The 26,162-nt window shown below is 41.3% G+C and overlaps 1 protein-coding gene across 2 annotated transcripts in view; it reads left to right on the top strand.

Moving 5' to 3' along the window:
• Nucleotides 1-26,162, top strand: part of LOC121192850 (dipeptidyl aminopeptidase-like protein 6) — a 67,236-nt gene that overhangs the window by 7,245 nt on the left and 33,829 nt on the right. Inside the window, exon 1 of one of the 2 annotated variants that reach the window (XM_041054776.1) lies at nt 5,776-5,973. The exons of the other annotated variant lie outside the window; for it this stretch is intronic. Coding sequence (XP_040910710.1) covers nt 5,782-5,973 — 192 coding nt within the window. The 5' untranslated portion in view covers nt 5,776-5,781. Of the gene's footprint in view, nt 1-5,775; nt 5,974-26,162 lie in introns of those variants that run through there. 2 annotated transcript variants of the gene reach the window in all.

Here is a 26,162-nt window from a genome sequence, read left to right as displayed (position 1 = left end):
ACACGCACGCACGCCTCCCATCCCACCCTGTCGCCCCCTGTGGAGGCGATGCCAGTGTCTGTGTGATTGATTCACCCCACGAGGAGAGAGGAAGGCATTCTGGTCGGGCTCCTGGACCCCCGGGTCATTCTCTCCCTTAGCTGTAGGGGAGGGAGGAAGGGGAGGAGGAAGACGGTGGCGGGGGTGGGGTGGGGTGGGGGGGACTTCTCAGACACCTCCAGCAGCCCCAACTTCACAGCACAAAGGTGCGAGCACAGCGAGGGGGGGAAAGCAAGTGGCACTTTTCACCATGTCTGTCCTCATAGCCACCCATCTGAAGATAGACACCAGCACTCCTTCCAGAAGGGTAAGGGGGCCCTTTTTAGCATGCATGGCACGCTGTGGGGGAATGTCTGTATTTATGGGTGAGCCTTCTGCTCCTGACAGAAAAGGCTGCTGGATGTTTTTGATATCAGCTGGACAGGCAGGAAGACAGCGGCAGGTACCGATGTCCCTTCGGAGGATTTTGATGGACAAACGCTTCCTGTTTAATTTTCCTCCATGTGCTGACTTCTAATGAATGGTTGGTAACATATGCTGTGGTGAATTCTTAGTGCCTCATTGTAATTCTTTGTGATGTGTTGCCATCTAATGACTTCAGTGAGAACTGGCCATCGCAGGGAAAAGTTGGATGGAAGTACGTATGCGTTAGTTTGTGTGAGATATTTGGATGCTTTTTAAAATGATTGGTTTGCACTCCTGGCTGGCATGTTCTGAATTTAAACATTTTGTTTACTCTTTGTTTATGCAGAAATCCATTAGATGGCTTTGAGGTCAGCTAATTGCTCAGCTTTGACTAAATGCTGACTTTACGCTGTTCTCATGCTTGCATGCAAATGGACTGCGAGGGAGATTGATGAAGAGTAGAAGTTTAGGACAACTTTTGTTGCTCTCAAGCAGTTAAAGTAATGTAAAATGTGAAAACAGATAAAATCTTGGGGTGGTAATTATTGGAGGTTTCTTGTTGTTATTAGAGAAAGGAATGGCTAAATCCATCTCCAGGGGAGAAACACTTACATATACAAGGCACAAATAATTTGACATTTCTCTGGGACTAAGAGGGTCAATGCTGCACTTGAGATCACAAGAATGCATGGAAATTATCTATGTAGAGCCATATTGAATATCAATGGGTTATTACAGTACATTTTGAGACCCGTAAAACCATTCAACCAATAACTGAAAAAAAAAAAGGGTAGGAGAGGTTTAGATTACCTCTCATGCGATAAGTTCCTACATTTCATTCTTTGCAAACCCATTTTCAGCCCTTGTTTTGAAACACACTCTCCATTTCCACACACACGCAACAATACATTTTTAGTGACTCGCTCTCTTGTTCGGGTTTCTCCACTGCCTATCTCTCTCCTCCCTCCCTCCCTCCCTCCCTCCGTCCTTGTCCTCCTCATCATCTGCTGCTGCCACAATCCACAATTGTAGTCTGCTGCCCCCCTCAAACGTAGCCACAGTCTATTCTACCACATCAGCCAGCATTAAACTCCATTTCCTCAGCGACTTATCTGCTGCCATTTCAATTTCGGCTCACTACATGGCTTCCCTTCATCTGTAATGTACTGGAAGATTCAGCACTTATTCTCTGTAGAAGATAATATACCAGTTCCGACAGGCAACATGCTCAGCTAGTTTCACTTGTGGAAAGCAGTTAACAAAGTAGAATTTTACACAGTGAGAAGCTGGTTTAGAGTGAGTTGAAAATGAGAATTTACCAGAATCTTCACATTAATGTGAATTTCTAGAAGGATTTTCATAAAAAAAATAATGCATGAATTGTGTAATCTACATGAGACTTGGTATGTGTTTGTGCTGCTTGTGTTCGCATAGATGTTTCCACCCTGAGAGCAACGGGTTTTGGAACACACACTTTTTCACCTGGACTTTTGTCCTATCTAACTAGTAAATAAGTTAAAAGTTAATATTTTTAATATAAGATTTTGAAAACAAATTTTAAAACCTGATGATTCTTAGGCAAGTTCTGGAGTTACAAGGAGCATCTTTTTTTTCTGTGGTTTCTAAGCAGGTTTATTATGGACATTGGAAATGACATGGCCAGAAAATGTAAGTCACACCGAATCTAAAACTACATGTATTTTGTGTCTGCGTGTTCAGATTTGAGTGAGTTATGACTCTGAGAAGGAGTAAAATTTTTGAAGCAAAGTGCACGACGCATTATTAAAGTTACCTCATTGCCTTCATGGCCGTGTATCAGAATTGCTGCTTCTGAAGCCACAGCCCAGTGATGGACTGTCTTGAGGGCAGCTTTAAGATAAAATACATGTGTCCAGTCCACGGCAAAGCCGGGCATGTAAATCAACACAGACAGCAGGATGATAAAGAAACTTATCGCCATGGTTGGCTTGGCTCAGCGTCAAGGGAAATCATTAGTGTCCATCTAATACCAAATGGAAAATTGATGCAAAAATGCGATTACGGTAAGCTGTGACAAAATCCATTCTGTTACATGCATGTAGAGAGACACAGTCATTACCTTATTCAGCTGAGTGATGTTTGAAGGAAATTAGATATTACTGCTCTCCTACCACACATTGATTGATCTGTTTGCTCTTCCATCCAATTAATTTGTGTGTCATTTTGTTGTGGTGTGTAGCATGCTGATGGAAACAAGTTGGCTTGTAGAGGCATTTCGGTTAACGCAAATGCATTAAATGTGTGCATTTACACTACAAATGATATTAGGAATTACGTACAAGTATGCCCCCCCCCCCCCCCCCCCCTTCATGAACTGACATAAAGTTACTGTGTCTTTCACATAGTGTTGGGATTTTATCTGCAGTCTGCCTCAGAGTACCCCAGCTCTCCATGGAGAACACAGTGACTAGTATTGTGGCATTATTTCATTTCAGCAATGAGGGAAAGTAAATGGCTTCCCACTGGCCCTTATATAATAAAATAACATCTGTGGATTTTCAGGTGGTAAATGTTCAGGTGACTTTTGTGTGTAAATTGTTCACAAGAATCATAAGTAAACTCACCCGGGGGTAGTTTCTTTCTGCATAGCAGAGTCTAATGAAGCCATCAGTCACAGCCTCATAAAGTGCACAGAAGGGCATCATGTCATTCAGATTAAAATGCATCTGTTATGTTCTTGAAATATAATTACAACGTCCCATATCACACCTGAAGTAAGTTTTAACTTGTACTGGATCCAAGAGCTCCATCAGCTACCCGGCGAGGTATTAGATATGCTCCAACTATCATCATCATTATAGCTGCTATTACATGCCTCTCCAAATTTTTACCACCTATAATGCAGAGCTTGACTGCAGCGATGTTTGTGAGAGCGGGGGAAAGGCATAGCTCCAGTCAGCTGCTGTATCTGCAAGGAGGCGATATGGGGAGTCAAGCTGAGCCCAGGCTCCTAAGGGGAGCGTTAAAGCAGCCAGGCAGTTCACAATAGCTCCCCAACAAGGTGAGGGAGATTGGAAGACATCTATCAGAGAGGCTGGGATGGATGTCAAGTGACTTGGACCTATTTCCCCAGGGGTGCGCAGACCCAGGAAAGGCATTTATGAACTAGAGAAACAAATGATGACAGGGACCAAAGCGAGCCACTGCAGAACAGGAAGCTGCTGGAAGCCCAGATGTTCAGCCCACAACATAAATCTCTGCTGAGACTCCGATTAAAAAGCACGCAAAAGCATCAAACAAAGTTGTTATTCAATTAATTTATGAATCATAGTCACAGACAAAGAAAAATTGATTTTAAGATGGAGAGAGGAAGGGAGAGATGGGGACTAACTTTAATTAGGCGAAGGCAGTAATGTCCTATGTCCTTGTTTTTGAATGAATGACTAAACCTTTGAAATCAATATTCTGTATTCCAGATACATATCCTATTATAAAGGTTACATTCATAATTCAAGGCATGAATCAATGAGCCTCCAGCGGTTCTGTTCTTTCAGAGTTAGATGACTCACCATTTGGAGAAAAAAAAATTAATTGAAACTTGCTCTTTGTTCAGAGTTGAATATTTTCATTTCTGCTCTTGTAGTCACTGTTCCTTGATTACTCAAACCATTATGAAGTGAACTTGATTTCACTGAAGATGCAAAACAGTGCTACTCAACAGAATACGTAGGGGGCTGTTTTGAGCTGTGCTTTAGCGCTGCTTTGAAGTTGTACCCCTGTGAAGATGACCTATTTCCCCGAAATACAGCTCGGCCCGGGTGGAGTGATAGTTTGAGCTGTCACAGTGGGAGGCTGTGGGGCGTTCGCCTGTGGCATTCATGACAGGGATTGGCAGAGATTTTAACACTTTGACTCAAGACCCTTTCCCCCTCATCTCCACCACTTATAAGCCAATATTCTGCATTTTCCAGAGAGCTGCATTGCTGTGGCCTCTATCAGCACTTCAAGCTTGAAATCACTTGCAATGTAGTGTATGAGCTGAAAACCAGTTGTGGGTGTGAAATGACTGAAAATATATGATAGAAGGAGGGAAACTGCATAAATTAAGGAGAGGGAAAGACACAGCGATGGTTTGAATTATTACTGTTGTTGATGGGATTTAAAGAAAAGTATTTGTGCACACTTGAGGAATGCTGCAGGAGAAAGGTTTATGTCAGCTGGCGTAAACACCAAAAATACATTCCTTTGATTTCATTCTGTTGTCTGGATGTTTCAAAGCAGTTGGAAGAATGTATAATTTTATTGGTCGGTTTTTAAGCTTCACATCATTCACTCGATTTGTGAGAGCTGTTTTTTTTTTTGAGAAAAAAGAAGGGAAAAAATGTATATTAAAAATATATATATATGTTGTTTCACTCGTGGAGTAACCTCTCTGGCTGTGGTCAGCCTGTTCTAATGCAGTGCGCCACGGAGAGGCACTCGAGATCCGCCCTGGGACCATGTGCAGTCATTTGGGAGAGGAAAAAAAAAAAGAATGTATGACTCTTTTCATGAAATCATAGATGAGTGCGACTTGTTGTCAAATGAAGGTCAATTCAGTTGAAACGTGCGCAGTGATGGCACATGTTTGCGCGTAGAGCAGCGCACAGGGAAAGCGCTGTATGACAGTAGCGCTACAGTAAAGCTTTTCTCTGTGCTGGTCACTTCTCATGCAGAGCGCGTCTGCGGAGAGTACCGCCGGGCTCTCTGCGTCTTTCACACTCTTCGTGCGTGAGGACAGCAGTCTGCCAAAAAAAAAAAAAAAAAACCCAAACACACACACAGCCGAAAAGTGTGGAAACATTACCTTTTGCTCTTTTGTTCTGTGGACAATCAATGGGAATCTGGTGGGGATCGAATATCTGATCGGAAACTCAGCGCATCCGCCTCCTATCTCGCTGTAAGGAGGCATCAGGAAACTGAAGAGGGGAGACACCGTGTTGTGAATACAGAAGAGAGCAACTATTGACACCTACAGCCCACCAGTCTGCTGTGCGCCTGGACAAAGCTAAAAGGACATAGCTGCGAAGGATTCGGCTTCATATCGGTCTATCACCGCAGCCCGTGAGTCATCGATTATGCATAGATGCTTATTTACTAGCTAAGTATCTTCACCTTATCTTTTTTCTTTTTTTCCTTCTTCTTCTTTTTTTTTTTTTGGCTCCATCCCGGAGGTGAAAACTGGCTGCCTGCCATCGGTTCTCCTCGAAGCGCACAGAAAACCAATTAAAAAAAAGAAAAGAAAAACCCGCATCGGGCGAGATCCGTCTGTGGCTCTGACATGTTGTAAGTTGTTTTTATCTGGACTGGACCTATATTATGGCTTCGCTGTATCAGAGATTCACCGGGAAGATCAATACGACCAATTCCTTCCCGCACCCACCTGAGGCCAGCCATCTCCTCGGTGGACAGGTTGCAGACGAGGAAAACGCAGCGAAGACCACTCAGCAACTCGTCGATGGCAGACTTCACGTCCAGTACCGCAAAAAATGCTTGCGGGAAGATGAGGATGTAAGACAGTTATGCTTTACTTGCCAACATAACCCCCTCCCAACCCCCCACCCCCCTCATGAAAAATCTCCAGATGTATAGTTTAGATAATTCCCACACACACACACACACAGACAAATATACATATGTGCAGGCTTGTACAGTATCTCCTTGGAGATGTAGAAGCTCTCTCATTGGTTTCACTTTTACAGGCTGTCCAAGAAAGTTTCAAAAGGCTGATTTTTATTCTATGGCAGCTGCAAGTTTGCTTGAATTGGTGTTGTGTTTGGCTGCATTGCAATGTTTTTTTTTTTGTCAGCGTGCCTGGCCTGGTCACTGTGCATTTTGTCAAATATGAAATCCAACCCGGTAAATGCCATTTAATTTTGTCAAGCTGTTGATGTGAACATTGTCACTGCCTGCTGTGATTCTCTGTGGTTTTTGTGTGTCTGTCTGCAGAGAGATTGTGCTTTTCCCCTGACACTGTCTGTGGTGCAGAAATTGCTAAGAGTAGGGTGTTCTGGTCACACACACAAGCACTATGGTAAAATATGGACATAACGTCTGTCACATTGCTCAGAGGTTCACGAAGCGATCTTTTATAGCTTTTTGATGGTGGTCACCGTCGTGGCAGCTACTGTTCTTGAGCACGAAAATCCAAATTTGGAATCTGAAAAAGGGGAAGAAGCCTATGTGGCAGATTAGGCCTTGTGGAAGAGTGTTAATGTCTACATAGATGTATTAATAATAGTTTATTCTAATGAAACACATCTCAGAGCTCATCTCTTGACATTGCTATATTGCCCAAACATTTGTGGGTGGATCTCGCCATCGTCAAGGTGGTATCTGAGCTGTCCAAATCAGTGGCTTTGGTTTGCCTGAAAACTTGTACAGCCTCCGCCTCCACACAGGCCTGGTGAAGCGACTTGTTAATACACATGTTTCTTGTTTCACATGACACCAGTTAAAACCTATAGCAAAACAAATGCATACTTCACTGGCCCTTTATCTTTAAATGGCTGCCAACACTGGGATGTTCCTCTGAATTATTGATGTTTGTCATATCGAGGATCAAGTGGTAATGTTGGCGACGGGCTGACACTGCACGGGCTGTTAACAACAACACCACCAAGGCATTTTCTCAGTGTTCACCATATCCTCTTATTTCCTTCAGCAGTCGCTGTGTGCAGTTACTTTTATGAGAAAAATTCGAGATCCTGATTTTCTCTAGCAATTAAACCTTGGGATTGCATTCTAGGAGTGTGGCCGGGGGCTGTTATTGTACTGCTGGATTTCCAACATATTTATTAGGTTTGCACCGTTAACCTTGAGGTCACCTTTATTCCTTTATTCCTGATGTCCCCCTGAGTTGTGCTGAAGCATGAAATTGCCTTTTGCCTCAGGAGAAGGGTAGACCATTTCAAGGAGTGCTCAAGCCCCCCCCCCCCCCCCCCCCCCCCCCCCAAAAAAAAAAACAAAAAAGTTTGAATGAGCTAATGAGGTCTCCATTTATTTTGCAGAGGGAAATGGTAAAAAATATTTACATGTACTACATTGTTCTGCCTGTTTCTAAAATCCTGCAGTTCCAGGTGCAGGTTTGGCTGTTTGAGGCAGCATTTTGCTCAAAGCTAGAAGAAAAAAAACCCCTGAAAGAATTAGATTTTTTTGTAAACAACTGTTTAATTTGTTTACCGCGGCTTTCTTCCAAGCTCTCGAGCTCACAAAATGCAGGCGCTGCATCTTTGTTTGTGGGGAGAGGTGTGTGCGTTGTAGGCTTGATTAATTGTTGCTGTGCTCTATGTGCAAGCATCACTATTTTGTGGTAAAGTTTGAGTCACCTGGGGAGATATCAGCAGCAGTTCTTTCTCCTCGCTACCCTTTTTTTTTTTTACTGCAAATGGAAACCTGGGTGTCCTTAATTAATTGTCGTTTTATGTAAAGGTGAAATATGGTGACATTTTTCCTTCAGACTGGCGCCCAGGGACACCTCCATGACCTCTCCTGTATTGACTTTCCCTTTATGGACAGATCCCAGCAGGCACTACTCTTAGTTTGTATTTCACATTATCATAGCAGTTGAGATAGACTGATTCATTTGTTTGTACTTCCATTTTTTTTTTTTTAGCAATGTTTCCAACAGATCATGATCCAACACAAAACAACAGCTTATAGTGAATCATCATAACACAACAAATCTGTGCACATGACAGTAGCTAATACCAATAAATAAAGACTAACCAATAAACATAAAAAATTTAATGTGATGTAAGAACAACAAAATAAGGGGCAGGACTTTTCCAGATAAAAACAATGGGAATGTGAGCTTCTATTGTATTTTCTTTTTTAGTTCAATGAAAAGATTAGACAAGACTTCATAGAAATTTCCTTGAAAATTATTAGGCCTTATACAGTTGGAGATTCAAAGGAGGCAGTGTCCACCGCTCATTTTAACCATTCTGCAAAATCAGTCTTTGCCTGACTCTTCCGATGACAGAGAACAATAAAAAAATAATGATGTAAAGACAGAAAAGCTCCTCAAAATACACACTAAAAATAGTTCGACTCCTTGTCAGTCAAACTTTTTTCATCTCAAAGTGAAATTCCTCATCAACCTCCAATGTGCAATCGTACTGTATATTTTTAGGATCTGGAGATCGAAACAGTCTTTGTTGAGGGAGACTGTGCTTTTAGAGTTTTTGGATTTATTACCTTCTACATTACATTTTACCAATTATGATTAAAGAAAATCACAGATTCCTCCCTCAAGCTACATCTCAAAGCTTTTAACATCTTCTGTATTTAAATCTCATTTCAGCTATTGTCTTATATCAGTAGTTTATAATTAATCACACTATATTGATTTTTGTACTGTTAATCATCACAGACGTTTATACATCACAGGCAACTTTACTCAACATAGCTAAAACTTACTGCTTCCTTATTGTGATGCATATGATGGCAACTGTGAATTCATATTTAACTATAAGCACCAGTCAGTAGCGATAAACTCGTTTCCCACAGGGCAACCTTAATCTGAGACATTCATGCTGCTCTTTAATGCATTAGTAATTTATTCTCCTCCTGGCCTACAGTTTTTTTTTTTTGATTAAAAGTGCACTGGAAAAGTGTTGTAATTTTACTTTTGATTGGCTGCTTCTGTTTAAAATTTGCTAAGCCTATACAACAGTGCCCATATAACATAGAGTAAGTGTGATATTCTCCCTGAGGAGGCTGGTGGCAAAGAAGTGGTTTTGAAACAGTGAGGTTACACAGGCTACATCTCTGGGGATGGACACAAAGAGCTATGGGCTCTATGATTTATTTTTAGAGATTACTGGAGGGTTTTTATAGTGTAACCATTGTAATTCAGGGTGTATTTCCAGCCTTTAAAGCATCATTTTACCTGCATGGTTGTCATCTTTTAATTAAATTAAGTTTCATGTCGGTAAAATTGTACTTTGTCAAACGTAAATTCCCTGTCCTCATAATTTTATTATCCTGTTTTGGATCATGGGGAATTGGAGTTCAAAAGAAGTAAATCATAAATCACCCTGACTGTGTGACTTAAGTATAAAATTTCATTCACATTGGTTACACTTCTGCCCAGGGCGGACACACACAGACACACAGACACACACAAACACACACACACACACACACACACACACACACACACACACACACACACAGTCTGTCCTCGTATGCACTTAACTGTGTCTTCTACTTAGAGATACTCCAGATCTGACAGTTTGGCCCCTTTCCCAAGTCTTAGTTTAGCTCTGAGCTTCCTTTGAGGTCCGGGCTTGGATAAATCAGCCAGACGGAGCTCAACAAGAACGGCCAGATATAAGAAAGAGAGCAGTGAGATGTGATGGGCTGTCCTCATTATCTCTGCAGCCAGGCTAAATGTGTGCTTCAGGTGATGACTGCTTATTTGAAGGCTGCCACTGGTTTTATTACCTGCTGCTCTCATCCAAAATGATGATGTGTCCTGAGATGACCCCCTCCTACAACACAGGTGGTGCAAAAAGCTAGGTGTGCATTTTAAGTGTATGTGCTGTATGGACACAAGATACTGTTTATTTTTTGGGAGGGCATCCCTTTGCTGTTTTGAAGTCACACCTGACAGGTTTTACTTTGAGCATGACAGTAAGGTGTTGTGATCACATTTTACCCGATTTGTTTATTTGACAGTTTCACTTGTGACGACAAACTATACAGACACACACATATAGCATGTAGTTCTGAACAAAGATCAAATTTCATATGATCTGTGTTCAGAACAAACCTTTTTTTGTCTTAACTACACAACACAACATTGACATACGTGCCTTAAATTGATATGGTGAACAGTTGCGTATTTATGCATCCAGTAGTTACAGAGCACCATTAGCATTCATTTTGAGTTGCATTTATGCCCATTTGATGCATGCAAGTCCAATATTAATTCTCCTTTTATCTCTGTTTTGGTCTTCACTAACTCCTGAGGGAAATATTTGGTTCTCTGTCTTCTAATTCTAATTCTCCACTGTGTTCACCAGCTAGTCGCTAACTGCCTGTGTACTGTTTGGTTCTGTGGTTGTATGTAGCTGTCTGCTATGGCTGTTAAGAGCTGTGAGACTGAATCGACACAGTAAAGCTACAGGCCATAAAACCAAACCAGCTGAAAGACGGGGAGACTGTTCGTACAGCTAAGAGGAACTGCAGAGTCAAGTGATAATCCTCTGTGGGATTGTTGCTACAAGTGATCCTTGTTCCATAACATGTACTCATCTGATCCATTTTTTAATAAAAACAAATAGATTTGAGCAGGTTGAAGGAACTGAATCACAAAGCTAATCTCAAAATTTAATAGTTTGGGTTTATATGCAAAATGCAACCTGGATGACATTAAACATAAAAGAAGCTAAAACAAATAACGGTGAAAGAGCCCAATGCTAGATTGCTGACCTTTCAAACCAGAATGCAGCAAAGGCCACACAAGGCAAATGTGCTGTCACCCTGTGCAGCTCCTCCCCTCAGGACAGCATAGCATCCTCAGCAGGACTTCTTGCTCGCCGTTGCCATGGTTGCAAAGGTGCAGAGGGTGAGGCTCTAAGCTCTGGGAACACACACGCTCGCTGCTGCTCGCTGGTGGCTCTGACTGCCGTCTGGAGATGACGCAGGTCTCACATTGCACACTGAGCGTCCTTCCGCTTGTGCCATACAACACACCACGTACAACCGTTACGAGCACAGTGTGTTTTTTTCCATCAGTCTGAAAACATTCATTCGTCTTTGTTTCCTAACATATAAGCCCTTGCTCCTGTTTCAGTGTTTACGTTGCTGCTGACAGACGTATTCACTATCGACCTGCTTTTGTTTTTTTGTTTTTTCTTTGCACCTCCTGTTCCCGGAGGGCATCTCAGCAGGTCATCCATCCCCTGCCCCGCACCCCGCACCTCAACGTTCTGTTGACAGCATTGATCATCCCTTCTGCCACACTGCCCTACCCCACCACCACCTCCACGGACATGTTGACAACACGTCAGCTTGTGCCTCTGCTGCCTCGCTGTAAGACCGTCCCTCCTCCACTTGATGATTTACTGTATTATTACACAAGCTGACAGTGGTATTAGTCAGAGTTTAAATACAGAGAGGTCTAATAACTCCGTGAGTAGAGATGAGGATCCTGCCGAACGGTCGATGCTGAGCTTCAGGCTCTTGTGGTAGATTTTTTTGCTCTTGAGATCATGTGAAGAAACAAACACATCATCGGTTGTCATTAAGCCACCATTTTGGGCTTTTTGATTTCAGTTTTATTTATATTGCACTTTCAACCCTTCTCACTTTTCACAGATGTTTTCATTTCAACAGTAACTACTCGTCTCTGTGGTCAAAATTTAGCCGATTAAATATACACGCTAAAAAAAAAAAAATCATCTGCTTTTGTCAGCCTCCGTTTTTGATCTTTTCCTTCTTGATGGTGGTCACATCCTCACTGGCTCAACAGCTCACTCCACAGATGTAACTTGCTGTGGATCTAGAAAATTTATTCTGCTTTTAAGAACTTCATGGGTGTGCAGCTAAATTTAACTGTCTTTTAACCCAGCTCGTTCCCATTCCCTTTTCATGTCTCTGTTTTTTTTTATTTATAACTTCAGGCAATATTTTCAGTGTTTTCCTTTTGAGAATTAGCTTTAGTTGTTGCGTGGTTGATAATCAAAGGTGCAGATCCTTTTAAGAGAGGAGTAAAGAGCAAGTATGGTAGATCAAGCATTAGTTCACTTCACTATCTGCTATTTGTTAAAATTACAGTTTTTTTGCAGTAGACAGTGTCATTTCATTGATGTTTTAAATGCCAAACATGCAAGAAAACATTTTTTTATAGCTGTTCCATGCACTGTGTCTGTTTTGCCACTAGAGACTGTTGTGTTCCAGTCATTGCACCAACTCTACACTGTGCCGTACCGTACACATCAATGTCAGACTTTGGTTCTTGTGAGCACAGACTCAGACACATATTAGTGTAGGTATGTGCCATCCGTACCAGTAAAGACAAAACTGCTTCTTGTATGCAAAAAACTCAAGTAACTTTCCCACACAGCTTCTGTAACTAAAACCAACCAGGTGGCACAGCAAAAAGAGTCTCATCCAGATCGAGGAAGAGGAAGATAATGTCACCTCCCATTAGGATTGGAAAGGTCATACGGTCACCTAGCAACATCAGCTACACCGAGGGATTGCTGTGACCTGTAGACAGAGACAAAGACCTTTTTCTGACTGAGAAAGACAAAGAATCATCGGTGGCATTGCTTAATTGCAGCATTTAATTCAAGATGGGGGAAAAGATCAAATTATCATATCTGTTGCAGAGGGTATGTTGGGAAACCAGAGGGTACGTTTCAGCTGCTGTTGTGCTGAAGTGCCTTTGAGCAAGGCACTGGATCCCGACTCTCATCCTCTGCTACAGTGCAGCAACACTTCAAAAAAGAAAATTATTCAAAATAAATCATCAATAATGCAGACAGAACTTAAAAGTAAGTGAAGGAAATTTCTCCCACAACATTTCTGTCAGCTGGAATTAGAGCAAGAGAGCGGAGCCGCCATTTCTCCCGAGTGCTCTCGCAGACTTTTTGTGGGCTGAGACCAGGCAGCAGTAATCTGTCGTGTCACACGGGCAGATTCTCTTATCGACCCTGCCATGATACAGCAGCAACACACCCCTGGGAGACACATGCATGCAGACACAACAAGCAGGAAATTTAACTTGTACATAAACACATGCATTCATGCAGCTCTAAAGCTCACTAATTAACATATTACATTTCATTTGTTTAATTTCTACAAAGATTGAAGTGTGTGTGTGTGTGTGTATGTGTGTAACTGCCTCAGGGTGGTGAGACAGGATTGCCATTGCCTGTAAAACTGCAACTTTTTTTTTTTTCACTTCAGTTTTTGTGTAGCTTAAACAAACAAGATATAAGATGTTAAATAATGAGCTTTAGACGTGCTGGTGAAAGGATTTTCTTTTCTTTTTTTTTTGCAATTGTTGTGAACCTTTGTACAAAGCCGGGCAAGCTGTTGCCCCCTATTTTCAGTCTTTGTGCTAAGCTAAACTTACAAGCTGGCAGTAGTAGTTTCATATTGACTGTACAGACATGAGAGTTTGAGAGCTGTATTGATCTTCTCATCTAACTCTTGGCAAAAAAAGCAAATATACGTGTTTCCAAAAATGTCCAACTATTCCTTTAAGCACAGTTCTCTGAATGATTTAACAGTACATATTACACAAACCAAATTACATAATCACTCAAAAAAAAAAAAAACTGAACCTCCAATCTTTAACAAGAGGTTGAACTAAAATTAGGACTATACTGTAAATATAGCTCTAAATATATGCAATGTGTGAGATGAAGTGGTATAGCTCTGTTAGATACTGTATGTTGATACCTTAGACTCCAGACATTTTTCACATCAGACACTTTGACTTCTCACTGCATGACACTGCACTGGTGTAACTAATAACATTAGTGAGGGCTGTGTTGCATTAAGTCATGCCAGTAATCCATACTATCGAATCAACACGCACAATCCCAGGGCCCTGGAGCTTAAACACCTAAATGAAAGGCAGCCATTATCAATGTAGTTAGTTATACCTGTGTTTGACCAGCCGAAATGTCTGCTGTGAAAAAGCTCTGCTTGGTATTAGTTCACTCAGATTATGCCACAGCTAAGCAGGCCCTTTCCTGCCTCCAGGCTCTGGTTTAGTCTTCTGATGAATAACACATGAGATAGGTTTTCATGCTGCATCCTCACCAGACCTCTTGTGTGCATTCTAGTCCGGCAACCAGTGACAAGGGAGAAAAGTTTTGTCTCTCCGGCCATGAAGGTGGGTTTGTAGTTTTTTTTACTTATGCTAGAAAGCTCATCAAGAAGGTGGCCAGTCAGCTTCAGCACAGTTTGCTGCACAGTTGTTTGCTTGCACTTTAGCACTGAATTTGTAGTATGTTGTGTGCCTGAGTGTGTATATGTGCTAACTTACCTATTGGGCACAGGCACATGTAGGTCATTGTCACTGTGGAGGGCTTTTTTCTGTTGGGCATGTTTGGTATTGTGGAGCTTTCCTTGCATGTACATCATCATCTCTAGTCAATATTTCTCTCCTGTTCCTCTAAGCCAGAAGTCAGGAGTCTGAATGAGACCCAGAGCTCTGGGGACGGGGGAAGAAGATTGCTTTTCCCTGAGCTGGGAGTTGAGAGCTGACTTCTGTGATGATGTTCAGTGTGGAGCTCACGTGGAGCTGAACAGAGATGGGGGAGATAATGATTGTTTGGTGTAGCGGAGGCGGAGAGAACGGGGAGCGCTATTGAGTGATTCGCTATTCTGAAGCTGGCAGCCCGTCAAACCGTACCCCACCAAAGACAGGAAAGCCGAACCGCTATGATTGATGTTACTCCCCTCACCAGATTGGCTGTTGCGTCATGGGAATACAGAGACTTTATTACTGGATGTGTTTAAAAAGGCATCTTACTGCGCTGACATTATGGTTTATGTATGGAGACAAACATACACACGTCATCGGCTTCACCAAGAAAGCCTTGTCTGTCTTTATTATATTTACCTTGATGCTTTATTGTTGAACAGACTTCAACTACTTACTTTGTTTGACTGTCACTTGCTGCTGGGCAAGTAGCGTACAGTGGGTTTTGGAGCTTTTTCTTGCTGAGGCTAGAAACAGTTCTGATGTGAGTGGTGAAACTGAATCGAAACAGAAAAGCAAAACAATAAGCTTAAAGATGCTAAAACAGAGCTGAGAAAAACTGCAGTTGGGTGATAATTCACAGCGAGCAACATCTTTCACATTAGACAACAAATTCTTGTTTTCTGTTGTATATTTAAAAAATTGATTTGTGAAGCTTTAAGTTATTGGCATGACATCTGTGAGTACAACATAATTTGGAGAAGTTCGTGCTCACGGAGTGATTTTTAGTTTATTGAAGCCAATGTTTTTCTACCTGCACTGAGCTCAGCACGGAGAGTGTACACCAGCTGTCACATCTGACACTTCATTTAGCATTCCCGCAAAGCCTTGAGGGCACAGATACTATGTGCACTTAGTGACGCCTTACAAGTATTAGCTTCACTTGGTCACGGTCTTCGTCCATTTGACCTCCCCAGACTTAAAGAAACTCTAGCCTGCATCAGCCCGTAGCTGTGTGAGCAAAACTTTTATCAATCCAGAAAGGTGGTGTTGTGGGTAAATTGCTCCTGGGAGAAAAGCAGAGGGGAGACGGGATAAACAACCCTGGGTAAAAAGCACCATAAAGTGGCCCAGCACTGCGTGTGGTGTGTAATGCTGATCTGTGCTGAACGTCGAGATGCGGCTAATGGCCCAGGTAAGTGGTTCAGTGCTGATTGTTGTGAAGGGGCTGATCGTTTTGGCTTCATCCCTCCTCACTCTCCTCTGGGGTTGTGTTTCAGAGATTAGTCAGCGGCTTTCAGACACCATGTTCTGCCTGGTTCTCCCTCAGTGACGTGACTTGACCTCCTCTGGTGTGATGGCAGCGGTGTCGGGTTCTCCTTGGCATTCTGGGGTCTCCTTGATGACGTGGTCTTTACTTGAGAAAGCAGGGCATTGTTTCAGTTGGAAAATGTCCATGCCAGTATCCAGTGCCGCACACACACACACACACACCACAGACCCACGTGGGCATTCGCTTCAGCTTAATGTGTGGAACTTAGTGCTGAGATGCTGAGTATAGGAAAATTCTTACTGAGAGCTGAGGTGTGTCTCTTTTATGACCCGGTCATTATTCACCGTCTCTGTCTGCATCCACATCACTCCTCACTCTTGTTCATATGCAGCTGCTCCGTCACAATGAAAACACGCAAATTGTCCCGGGTGGAGAGACTGTGGAAGGTGAGTGTGTTCAGCCTTTTCAGGGACACATGTAACTCATGGATGCGTTTCACATTTGCCATGTTAAGCATGTTAATGTCTCTCTTCGTTCTAATTACGCTTTTAATCAATCTGTTACTGAGCACTTGAAGGACATTTTCAAAAGAAAGTACAAGCTGTTTCTAGGCTTGAGGAAGTGTCAGCGCTGTTTATTAATTTATTTAGCTTTCACACTGTCTGATGATATAATGAGCACTTCAGATGACAGCCACTGTTGTAAGTTGTTGTTAGAGTTTGCTGCAAAATCATAGTCATTATATATAGAAACTTGTCAGCTGGTAAACTTAATCACCAGGCTGTCTCTAGGGACATGCTGAAGGGCAATTTGGAGTTATAAACATATATTAAGTAGCGCCACAGTGCCGTTTATATAAAGTTTTATGGAGTGAAATTAATTTTTGGTTGATTCAGTATCCCGGTCACTTCTTTCTACTGCATTGGCATCTCCTCCTGTGTGTATAAATTGTATTTAACATTTTTTGAATGTCTGTCTTTACTGCCGCAGTGAGTCAAATCTAACAGACAAGCTGGATCCTGCTTAGAAATACTTTAATGCACTTTCCTTAAAGTCATTTACTGTGGTGGAGCAAAGGTTGCAGTGTAATGCACAGAGTGCTTCCTCATTCCCACCATGCATTGTCAGCTTTTTTTTTTTTTTTTTACTAAGATACATATTTAATAAACACCCCACTAGACAAAAGTCCTTTACAAAAAGACTTTTACAACATATTATTCATCTCTTTCTCTTAGTTTACTGTCACCTCTGTGCTCTCCTTTCTCTAATAAAGGGAGAAAATTCACCCCGACATACAAATGTCAACTTACTTACTTACTTGCTTGCTTACAGATAAAATGTTTTTTGGAGTGCATTTGTGGTGCGTTTAGCAATGTCATCAAGGACATAATAACACATATTTCCTTGGTGACGGTACACACACTTTGGAGCTCAGCAGGGCAAGATGTTTCACTTGATGCTATCAGCATCACACACAGGGAGCGGGAGGCAATAATGAAACACGGTCTGACGTTGATAGACTCAGGCTAAAGCTTAGCAGCTGACACTGATCTAGCTGAGCGTCCCGGGGTTTTGTCCTTGTGGCTGCCTTGATGCTTGAAATATGCATTTCCTTTGACATGATACGAGTTTGACACGAGTGCTTCAAAACTGCATCCAAATCCCCTGAGAGACTGAGCTCTGGCAGAGAGCTGACAGTGTTCAAGCTGTCACAATATTTTCATATATTCCGTGTTTCAAGGATACTTCTATTACTGCCACTATTGTATTACTACCACTACAACTGCTGCTGTTAAGGGCAATGTAATATGCATATTTACAGCATACCTGTTAAACCTGTTAGCATTATCATGGTGAGCCTGTTAGCGTGCTGACATTTAGCTCAGAGCAAAGTAACAGCCATTAGTGTGGCTGTAGACTCAACATTCTTTGATCAGCTGATCATCAATCATCTCTGACAGAACTGCTGGTGGCATCTGGCCAATCAGATCGTTTTGATCTAATTTGCCCAGATATCCATATTTAGTGTCCTCCATTCAGACCAATACAATGGCAGTGAAAGTCATTTTGTTTGAAATGTTCAGGTGTTTACATGTCTGTCCGTCATATCTGTCAGATGTTGTCGCCGCAGTAGCGTCACAGTTGTGCAAGATGCAGTCAGGATGCAGTGAGTACTCCTGGGTCAGAATGTCAACACATTGACGGCCGCTGTGATCCTGTCGCAATATACTCTATAGTTGTTTTTTTGTTTGTTTGTTTGTATATATGTTTTTTGTCATTTTGGTGGAGTGGCCAGGTTAAGTACCTTTTAAACAAAGCTGCTGATGGTTGAATGACAGTAATAAAACTATAGAATATAGTTTGGCAGCTTATTACATTTCTGTCTCTATCTCTCTGTTTGCATGTGTATGTGTGTGAGAGAGAGATACAGGTTTATGTGTGTGTGTGTGTGTGTGTGTGTGTGTGTGTGTGTGTGTGTGTGTGTGTGTGTGTGTGTGTGTGTGTGTGTGTGCGCGTGTGCATGTGTGTAAAATGCCTCATTTAGGTCTGAAGTATTAATAAAGAGAGATAGAGGGAATAATTAAACATAAACTAGATTGAAAATTTTTAGTTAGTTGGCAGGAGTCCTTGTGGAGTAGCCTGATGATGAAAACCTTTTCAAACCCACAGTGAATGAGGCTCTATTCATTCAGATGCTTCTAATTTGCTTTTAATCACTCCCCTTGGTATCTTACTACCCCATTCTTAAGAAGAATAGAGGAACGGCGCTGATATATTAATTACCATATCCTTGTATGTGATTCATTATCATTTCTTTCCGCCCACTGAATCACATTTTTTATACCTGTGACTTTTGTTTATTTGATGATTTGTTGCTCCATGATATACAGCACACATTGCTGCTTAATTCTTCCTTTATTGCCCTTGTGGCTGTGCTTTATATCCAACAAATTTCCATAACTACATGCCAAAATGGGGTGTTAAATTTTTTTCTTATGGGCACACATAAAGTTCATGAGGCTCGTAAGTCTGTTTTTACGAGGACTGGATCAGCAGATGGGTTGATGCTCTGTAAATGCATGCTGACTCACCCAGCTTGTCTTTTTTTTTTTTTGTATATATGCCAGCTGCCCATGTGCTGTACTTAATGAACAACTTTACTGTATCCTTGTTGACATAATTTTCTCGCTGTTGTGTTTTATTATCCGAGCCATATCCACTCATAGAACCTGCACTCAACTTCTGTTTGCTCAATTTCTTTTAGCCAACAGTTGCATAAAGGTGCCTTTGGCTGTTTTTGTAAATTACTGCAACCTTCAAAAGATGCTTTGATGAAATGAACTCATGAAAGACAATAAGATGTTTTCTCAGAGTTGCTGTAACTTTCCACACGTTGGCTTAGAATGATTTACATGGCCGATGTGCAGGGTTTTGATGCTAGAGGGCTGTTTTCTAGGGGGGAGGGAAGTTTCTCATCTTAAATCTAAGTTTAACACATACAAAAGAGCAGGACTTTTTGACATCACATCAAGAGTTTTTCTGCCTTAAAACATGTCTCGGGGGGTCATTATGGACAATTAATGTAAACAAGGCATGCCTGTGATGACGTGTGCCGTCAAACCCAATAAAAACCTGTGGGTGCAGGAAAAAATTCAAGTATTTCAAGAGCTTTTTCTTCAGAGCCCAAACACAAATAATTGGTTACTTTCAGGGCTCTATAGTGCTCCAAAAAGCCCTTGTCCTCTAAGTGCTGAGACTCCTTTGGTTCCTGTCTGTCTTCTTTGTTTGATGTTTCTGAGTGGACTCCTGTATCCTGCCTACAATTTAGCAGTGTCTGGTTTTGTTGCTGGTAAATTTAAAGAAAATTATGTTCCAGTAGCCGTCTGATGAGATCATAAGTACATGGGAACCTAAAGTAACACTAGCAATAAATGAAGGGGTCGGATGTCCTGGACTATTAAGATCTACTGTGGAGGCCAAACTGGGACCACAGTGTGAGCCTCCATTATTGGCAACCTTTGTACTGTAATACTGTTTCCCTCACACTTATTTTCTCCAGTGGTGCAATTTTCCCATGGCAGGGTCCCATTTTGATCCCACAGGCTGCTGTTTTTCTCAGACAATGATCTCTATGGATCTTCTATTTCTGTTTGAGTTTGGAGGCATTCGCTGAAAAGCTGCCACGCTGCTCTGTGGCGTGTTGTGCAGACGAGATAATCTTTTTCCTCAGGAGAGAGTCTCGGGTTGGAAGTTGTGATGTGCAGATAGGGCTGATGGAGCTGGTGGGATTGTGTTGTTTAGGGTTCACAGGATCAAAATATTTTGGGTTACTGCATTTGAGATTATTTCAATAGGGCACACAACAACACAGTACACTGTGGAGCACAAAAAAAAAAAAGAAACTACAGTCATGAGCCTGAGTCAGTCAGAGAAGGTGATATGAAACTGCGTATTGGGTCTTATAAACAGTGATTAAAACACAGCACAGCTGACAACAATGAACATTCCCTGTACAACTGTACAGGGAATTTAAATTGTAAACAGAGTGACCAAGTGATCACGAGTATGACTAAACTGAAAAATTGCCTCATTTACATCATATTGGAGTTTGTGTAAATGCCATTAACCAACTGGGGAAACAAAACAAGTCAGCCTGCAGAGGAAATTAGAGGTTGGAGGCAATAAACAAATAAAAGCCACAACATCCAAAAAAAAAAAAAAAATTTAGCCACATTAATACATTTAACAATACATTTTATGTCAGGAATATGACATGCTCAGCTTCAAATCACTACACAGTATAGAAATAAATCCATGTAACACTATCAATTTCATGCTTATGAACTTAAAATTTTACTTTAGGAATTTACAGTATGTAATACAAGAAGCCCACAGGCTTAGTGTCATTGAGTAATGTGAACCAACTGGTACTGTTGTTATTACTTAACGAGTGAAGTTGACCAGGGGGGCAAAACAGTTAAATATCAATATACAAATATTAATGAGGGTCAAACAGTGAGTCTCAGAGACTGAGGAATGATACAAAGTTAATGTAGTTTTTTTTATAGTGTGGGCAAGTGTGGGTGTGCATGTCCAAACAATCCAGACGAGACAATGGTAGATTAATTGTTTCCCCCGGAAAGTCCTCTCTTGGTAAAAGACCAATAATGAGTCTGATTAAAGACTCGTGGACTTGTTAATTACCCCTCTAATTCTCAGACAGTGAAGAACTGCCTCATCCTGCAGTCTGAAAACTCCTCTGCCTTTCATCACTCTGTGACATGCGGAGGCGTGTTTTCTCAGGGCCGAATTGATGACCTTTAAGTACAGTAATGATCAGTGATGAACTCCTTAACCTGTGATTTACAGCCACAGCGCAGCAGACAGCAGTGGAGATGCAAACGGCTTTATTTACACTTAGTGAGGCAGGTGTGCTGCCAGTTGGACAGCTGAAGGAGTCATGTCAGGCCAGAGGGCGAAGGGGACGTGACTGATGATTGAGTTGGCCCCGGGCTGACAGCTGGCAGCTACGCTGAATGGAAGCAGCTTGTTCCTAAATCAGCAGCTATTGCTGATTGATAGGACTATATTGGCAGTGTGCATGAGAATAATTTAAATTTACAGTCATGCTATATGTATGTGCATATGTATGTATGTGTGCGTGTAGATAGGTAGGTAGGTAGATGGGTGGATGGATAGATGGTCCAAACACTGTCTGAGAGGCAGGGCCAGATAAATTCAAGTCTCCTCAACACATATGCACATATACTCCTACATAAAACCTCTAAAATGTTTTATTTGTATTGTTCCTCAACTGAGGACAGTGCACCATAGTCAAATCCAAAAATGTGGGTTGCTGATTGATAACATATGAAACATTCATCACATCCTCACAACAGCAAAAACTATCACACAGTTGACTTTCCACCTCTCTTACTAAATCTGAAAATTAAAAGCTTTGCAAAGGTACTATTTATTGTTGTATTGTATTGCAATAGGTTGCACAGACCTTAACAGTACTTTGCTATCTGTATGTTGGAAAAAAAAATCCCCCAGGCATGCATTTATACAAAAACATGGTAGATAATGGTTTTCTGTCTGGCATTGTTGTTTTTAAAGTGGCTGCGGCTGCTTGAGGCTTTCTGCTCCGCTGTTTGGCCTGTGGAGAGAGCACAGCTGATAATGATCGGTTATCAAACAAAACTGTCCCGGCTTTTGTCAGGTGTCCTCATCTCACTCTCTCGTTTTCTCTTTCTCTTCGGGCTGAGCTGACAGACTGATGGCCACGACTAAAGGCAGAGAGCATCAGGGATTCAGCCTTTTACATCCTCTATTCACAATCTCCATCACGAGAACACATGTTCGTCCATTCATCAAGTGCAAATGATTTGCATACTTAATAACTGTATGGCCCTGCCAACCAACAAGTTATTGTCTTTATATTAAAACCTAATTTGTGTCTGTGTTCCTGTAATAAGATGAACACAAGCCCTGGAGAAAAAAACTATTAAAAGAGGAACTGTCCTGTGAGAAATTTGCTGAATATTTTATTTATTTATGACCAACATAAAGATGTCAGACAGCTAGTGATCACTGGGGGGAGCTAGCATGCAGTTGAAGACTTGCACACTGTTTATTGACAGTAAAATAAATGGCTGTTTGTTGGTCTCCAAGAAATTACAAAAAAAAAAAAAAGAGAAAAGAAAGAAAGACACTGCCAACTTCAACAACACTCCACATTCATTGCTTGGTGCAAAGTACTTGTTTAAGGTCTTTGGAAGTCAGGATTTATCTGACAGGTGCCGCCTAGAGAGGCTGTCTCAGGCAGCACATAAACCATTAAATGATAAAACAGAATATAAATGGAAATCATACCAATTAGTTGATAAAAAATGTGGTTTGAAGAAAAGCATGTGTTGTAAAAACAAAGGCTCCGCTGGCACGCTCTGACCCCACATGGCCGCGTTTTTTCTTTTTGCTCCTCCAATTAAGCCCCATTGTTGTTGTAATTGTTGCCAGGAACCTACGTGTAATGTGTTGTGATGATCAGTCTTTGTACCCCTCGCTGTGTTTGGGTCTCTTCTCTTGTTTAGTAGAGCTTGGCTGGTCTTTTTAAGCACTCCTCATATTACCTTTTTTAATTTAATGCTTTTCTTTTCTTGTAAATCCTGTCCTGTTGGCTTTCACCTGGCTTAAAAACTTTGTTCAGATTTTTTTGTGGGGCTAACTGTCAGGAGCTTGCATCCTCTGACAGTGAGGTGAGTTTAATCTTTCGCTGAGCGACTCTGGAAAGCACATTAGTACGAGCGAAAACAGATAAGTGTAGGAGAGAGGCTGTCACACACTGGAGGAATAAACTGTAATCATCAGTAATGAAATGTGTTCAATTCAGTGCAGTTTTCTGATTAATCTGCACCATCTACGCAAAACAGACCCAATTACACATGCTGTGTATCTGAATTAGATGATCCGAATGTGTTTTGGTGAAAGGTGAACGCACAGGCTTCCTGCTCCTGTCTCAGTGGAGCTGTCCACAGCCGTGGTGCTGAAATCTGTCTTGGCAGCGAGCTGGTCATGCAGCTCCCTCAGGCCATGTGTGGAGCTGCGCAGTGACAGCAGTGCCAAATGTTGTGTTTGGTACGATGCATGACCTTTTTAAAGCCGGCTGCTGCCACCAAAATGTGTGTGCGCGCTTCAACTGCAACATTGTGAAACTTTATCTTTGTATCCAGCTTCCAAGTCTTAATACTTTTTTTCTACACTTATTTTCTTTGGACTATAATTAATTTCTCTAGGTATTGTGATTTTGCTCATCTGTTGGCCTGGACGCTACAGTTTTTATTACTGTTGTGTCTGTTAGGGGTTTTTTTTACATCTTGTGAGGATTGCCTTACATGTAGAAATACACTGATCAGACTTATTTTTTTTCTCTTGTCCTGATTTTGACATCTTAACTTGTGATATCCAAGTGCTGTTCTGATATCACTTCTCACTGCAGGGAACTGATTGGGATCATTTTTATGCATTACAACATGTCAACACGAGGACAGGGATGTTTATGATAGTTAAAAGTTGAAGTCAGTGTCCCACAGTGACTGAATGAATGTAACTGGTTTTTAATGACACGAAGCAGAAACTGTATTGCATGTAGGTCATTCACAGCATTACCAGATTCACTTAACAAGGTCAGCATTGGTTGGATCTGTGTATCTGCACTTACATGGGCCTCTGTAGTTAAGGCATCTCTGTATGTCACTATTTTTAATTTAATTAGAAATAAATATTGCAAAATAAAATATTATAAATAAATATTATATGTATATATGTATATAAATATTATATGTATATATGTATATATGTATATATGTATATATATATATATATATATATATATATATATATATATATATATATATATATATATATATATATATATATATATAATATGTTGTATACATACAACATATACAACTTAAACCACAAGGTTGCGTTGACGAAGGATGATTAAACAACAGTTATGGTGCCAAGTATGACCCTGACTGTGATGACGATCGTGATGATGACGATGGTGGTGGAGGTGGCGATGGTGATCATAACATGTCTCACATTCAGAGGACAGTTTCTAAAAGCTAAGGAACAAAATCTACAAAATGTGACAATGATAAACTCACGTTTCTTTTTCCAAGTATAACCGTAAGTTGTGAAGTTACATCTTCCTGATCTGACTATAAGATCTGGCAGCACCTCATATCCTCATGTTCACAACTCCCAAGTTAGTAATGAACAAAGATGTAATCGGAGAATAAGCCTGACTGCACAGTTTAATTTCCTGGAGCAATCAAAACACTTCATGATTCACTCTATCGGATATTATAATCATCATGATGTTCAGATAAATCAACAATTTCCTTTAACGTTTAGAGTTTGCTCTAATTTATTTCTGTAAATATACAGATCCACAAATGGCAGAGAGAATGCAACATGTCCTTGCTATTTGTGAAAACAATAATTACCCCCTTGACAGTAAAGGCACTGCTACGCATTACACAGAAGAGATTATTGTAACAAGGCCATCTTTCCTTCACACTGATGCCAAACATATCCTTCTCTCTGCCGGTGACTCACATGACGGACTTTCTTTCTTTCTGAGATTGTTCAGCTCCTTTCTCTCCAACAGATGTCTGGTTCAAAAGGCCAGGAGCTGTGCACAGTCTGTGCATGGCTTCTGAAGAAACGCTCTCTCCAGCACGTGAGCGCTGTGTGTGCGTTTGTGTGTGCAGCACAAACAGGCAGACAAGCTGTGCTAACAAGAATGTGGATTGTGTGTGCACAGAGATGTGACACACGGCGAGAGAGTTGCAGCACAAACAATGTTTTGTTAGGAACTGGAACTATTTCTGCTCTATGTGGGAGGACGGTAGCACTGCTTCTCAAGAGCCAGGCCAGCAGCAACCCTTTGTTTTACTGGCAGACAACACAGCAGCACTGGCATACTGTATAGTGGAATGAATATGATTTTATAGGTATAGACACTCTATGCAAATCTTTGCTCTCCCACTCCCTAAACTGCAGTGTACAGAGCATTGTCAGCCACGAATGTAGTCTTGCTCCAGCAAGATTAAGACTAAAAATCCCACCCGAAAAGAAGTGAGTATTTTATTCTTCTTGCATTGATTCCTGTTTCCATTTCCTGTGTAATGGACTTGCCAGTAATGAGTACCTACAGTGATCTGATCCAAACTGACAGGTCTCCATATTATCAGTTGCTGCGAGCTCTGAGCTGAGCACTGGAGCCGGGTAAACTAAATATAGGTCCAGGTGGAAGGACAAAACCTTGAGTTCTCCTTTTATATTGTGGTGGGGAAGAAAAGTGGAGAAATGAAATAGTAAAGTCTTGCGGTTTCAGACTGGACTGCAGAGGAGTGTGACAAGACTTATACACTACCTGGAGCTGCTAAGTTTTGTTAATGATGGGGTTTTATGTCACTTTAAAAAAAAAAAATTAAATTAAATTAAATTAAAACTTGATATGTGGTATGCAGTAGCCTCTGACATTTGTTTTTGTTGCTTAAAGGAGATCTAGTCGCTGACGAGTCAGTCGTAAATAGAGCACTATCAAAAATAAGCGCAAAATTAAAAAAACAAAAACAAAACTGTAATAAAATAAAATAAAAATCAGGTATAGGGCTGAGTTATGGGCCCCGTAGGTGATGACAGTGTCGCTCTGAAAGGTGAACCGAACCTCCCACATCA

The sequence above is a fragment of the Toxotes jaculatrix genome, chromosome 14 (genome assembly GCF_017976425.1).
Source record: "Toxotes jaculatrix isolate fToxJac2 chromosome 14, fToxJac2.pri, whole genome shotgun sequence".
In the NCBI taxonomy this organism is placed as follows: Eukaryota; Metazoa; Chordata; class Actinopteri; family Toxotidae; genus Toxotes; species Toxotes jaculatrix.
Note: the sequence above shows the minus strand (reverse complement) of the source record. Positions and strands in the feature narration are given on the sequence as shown.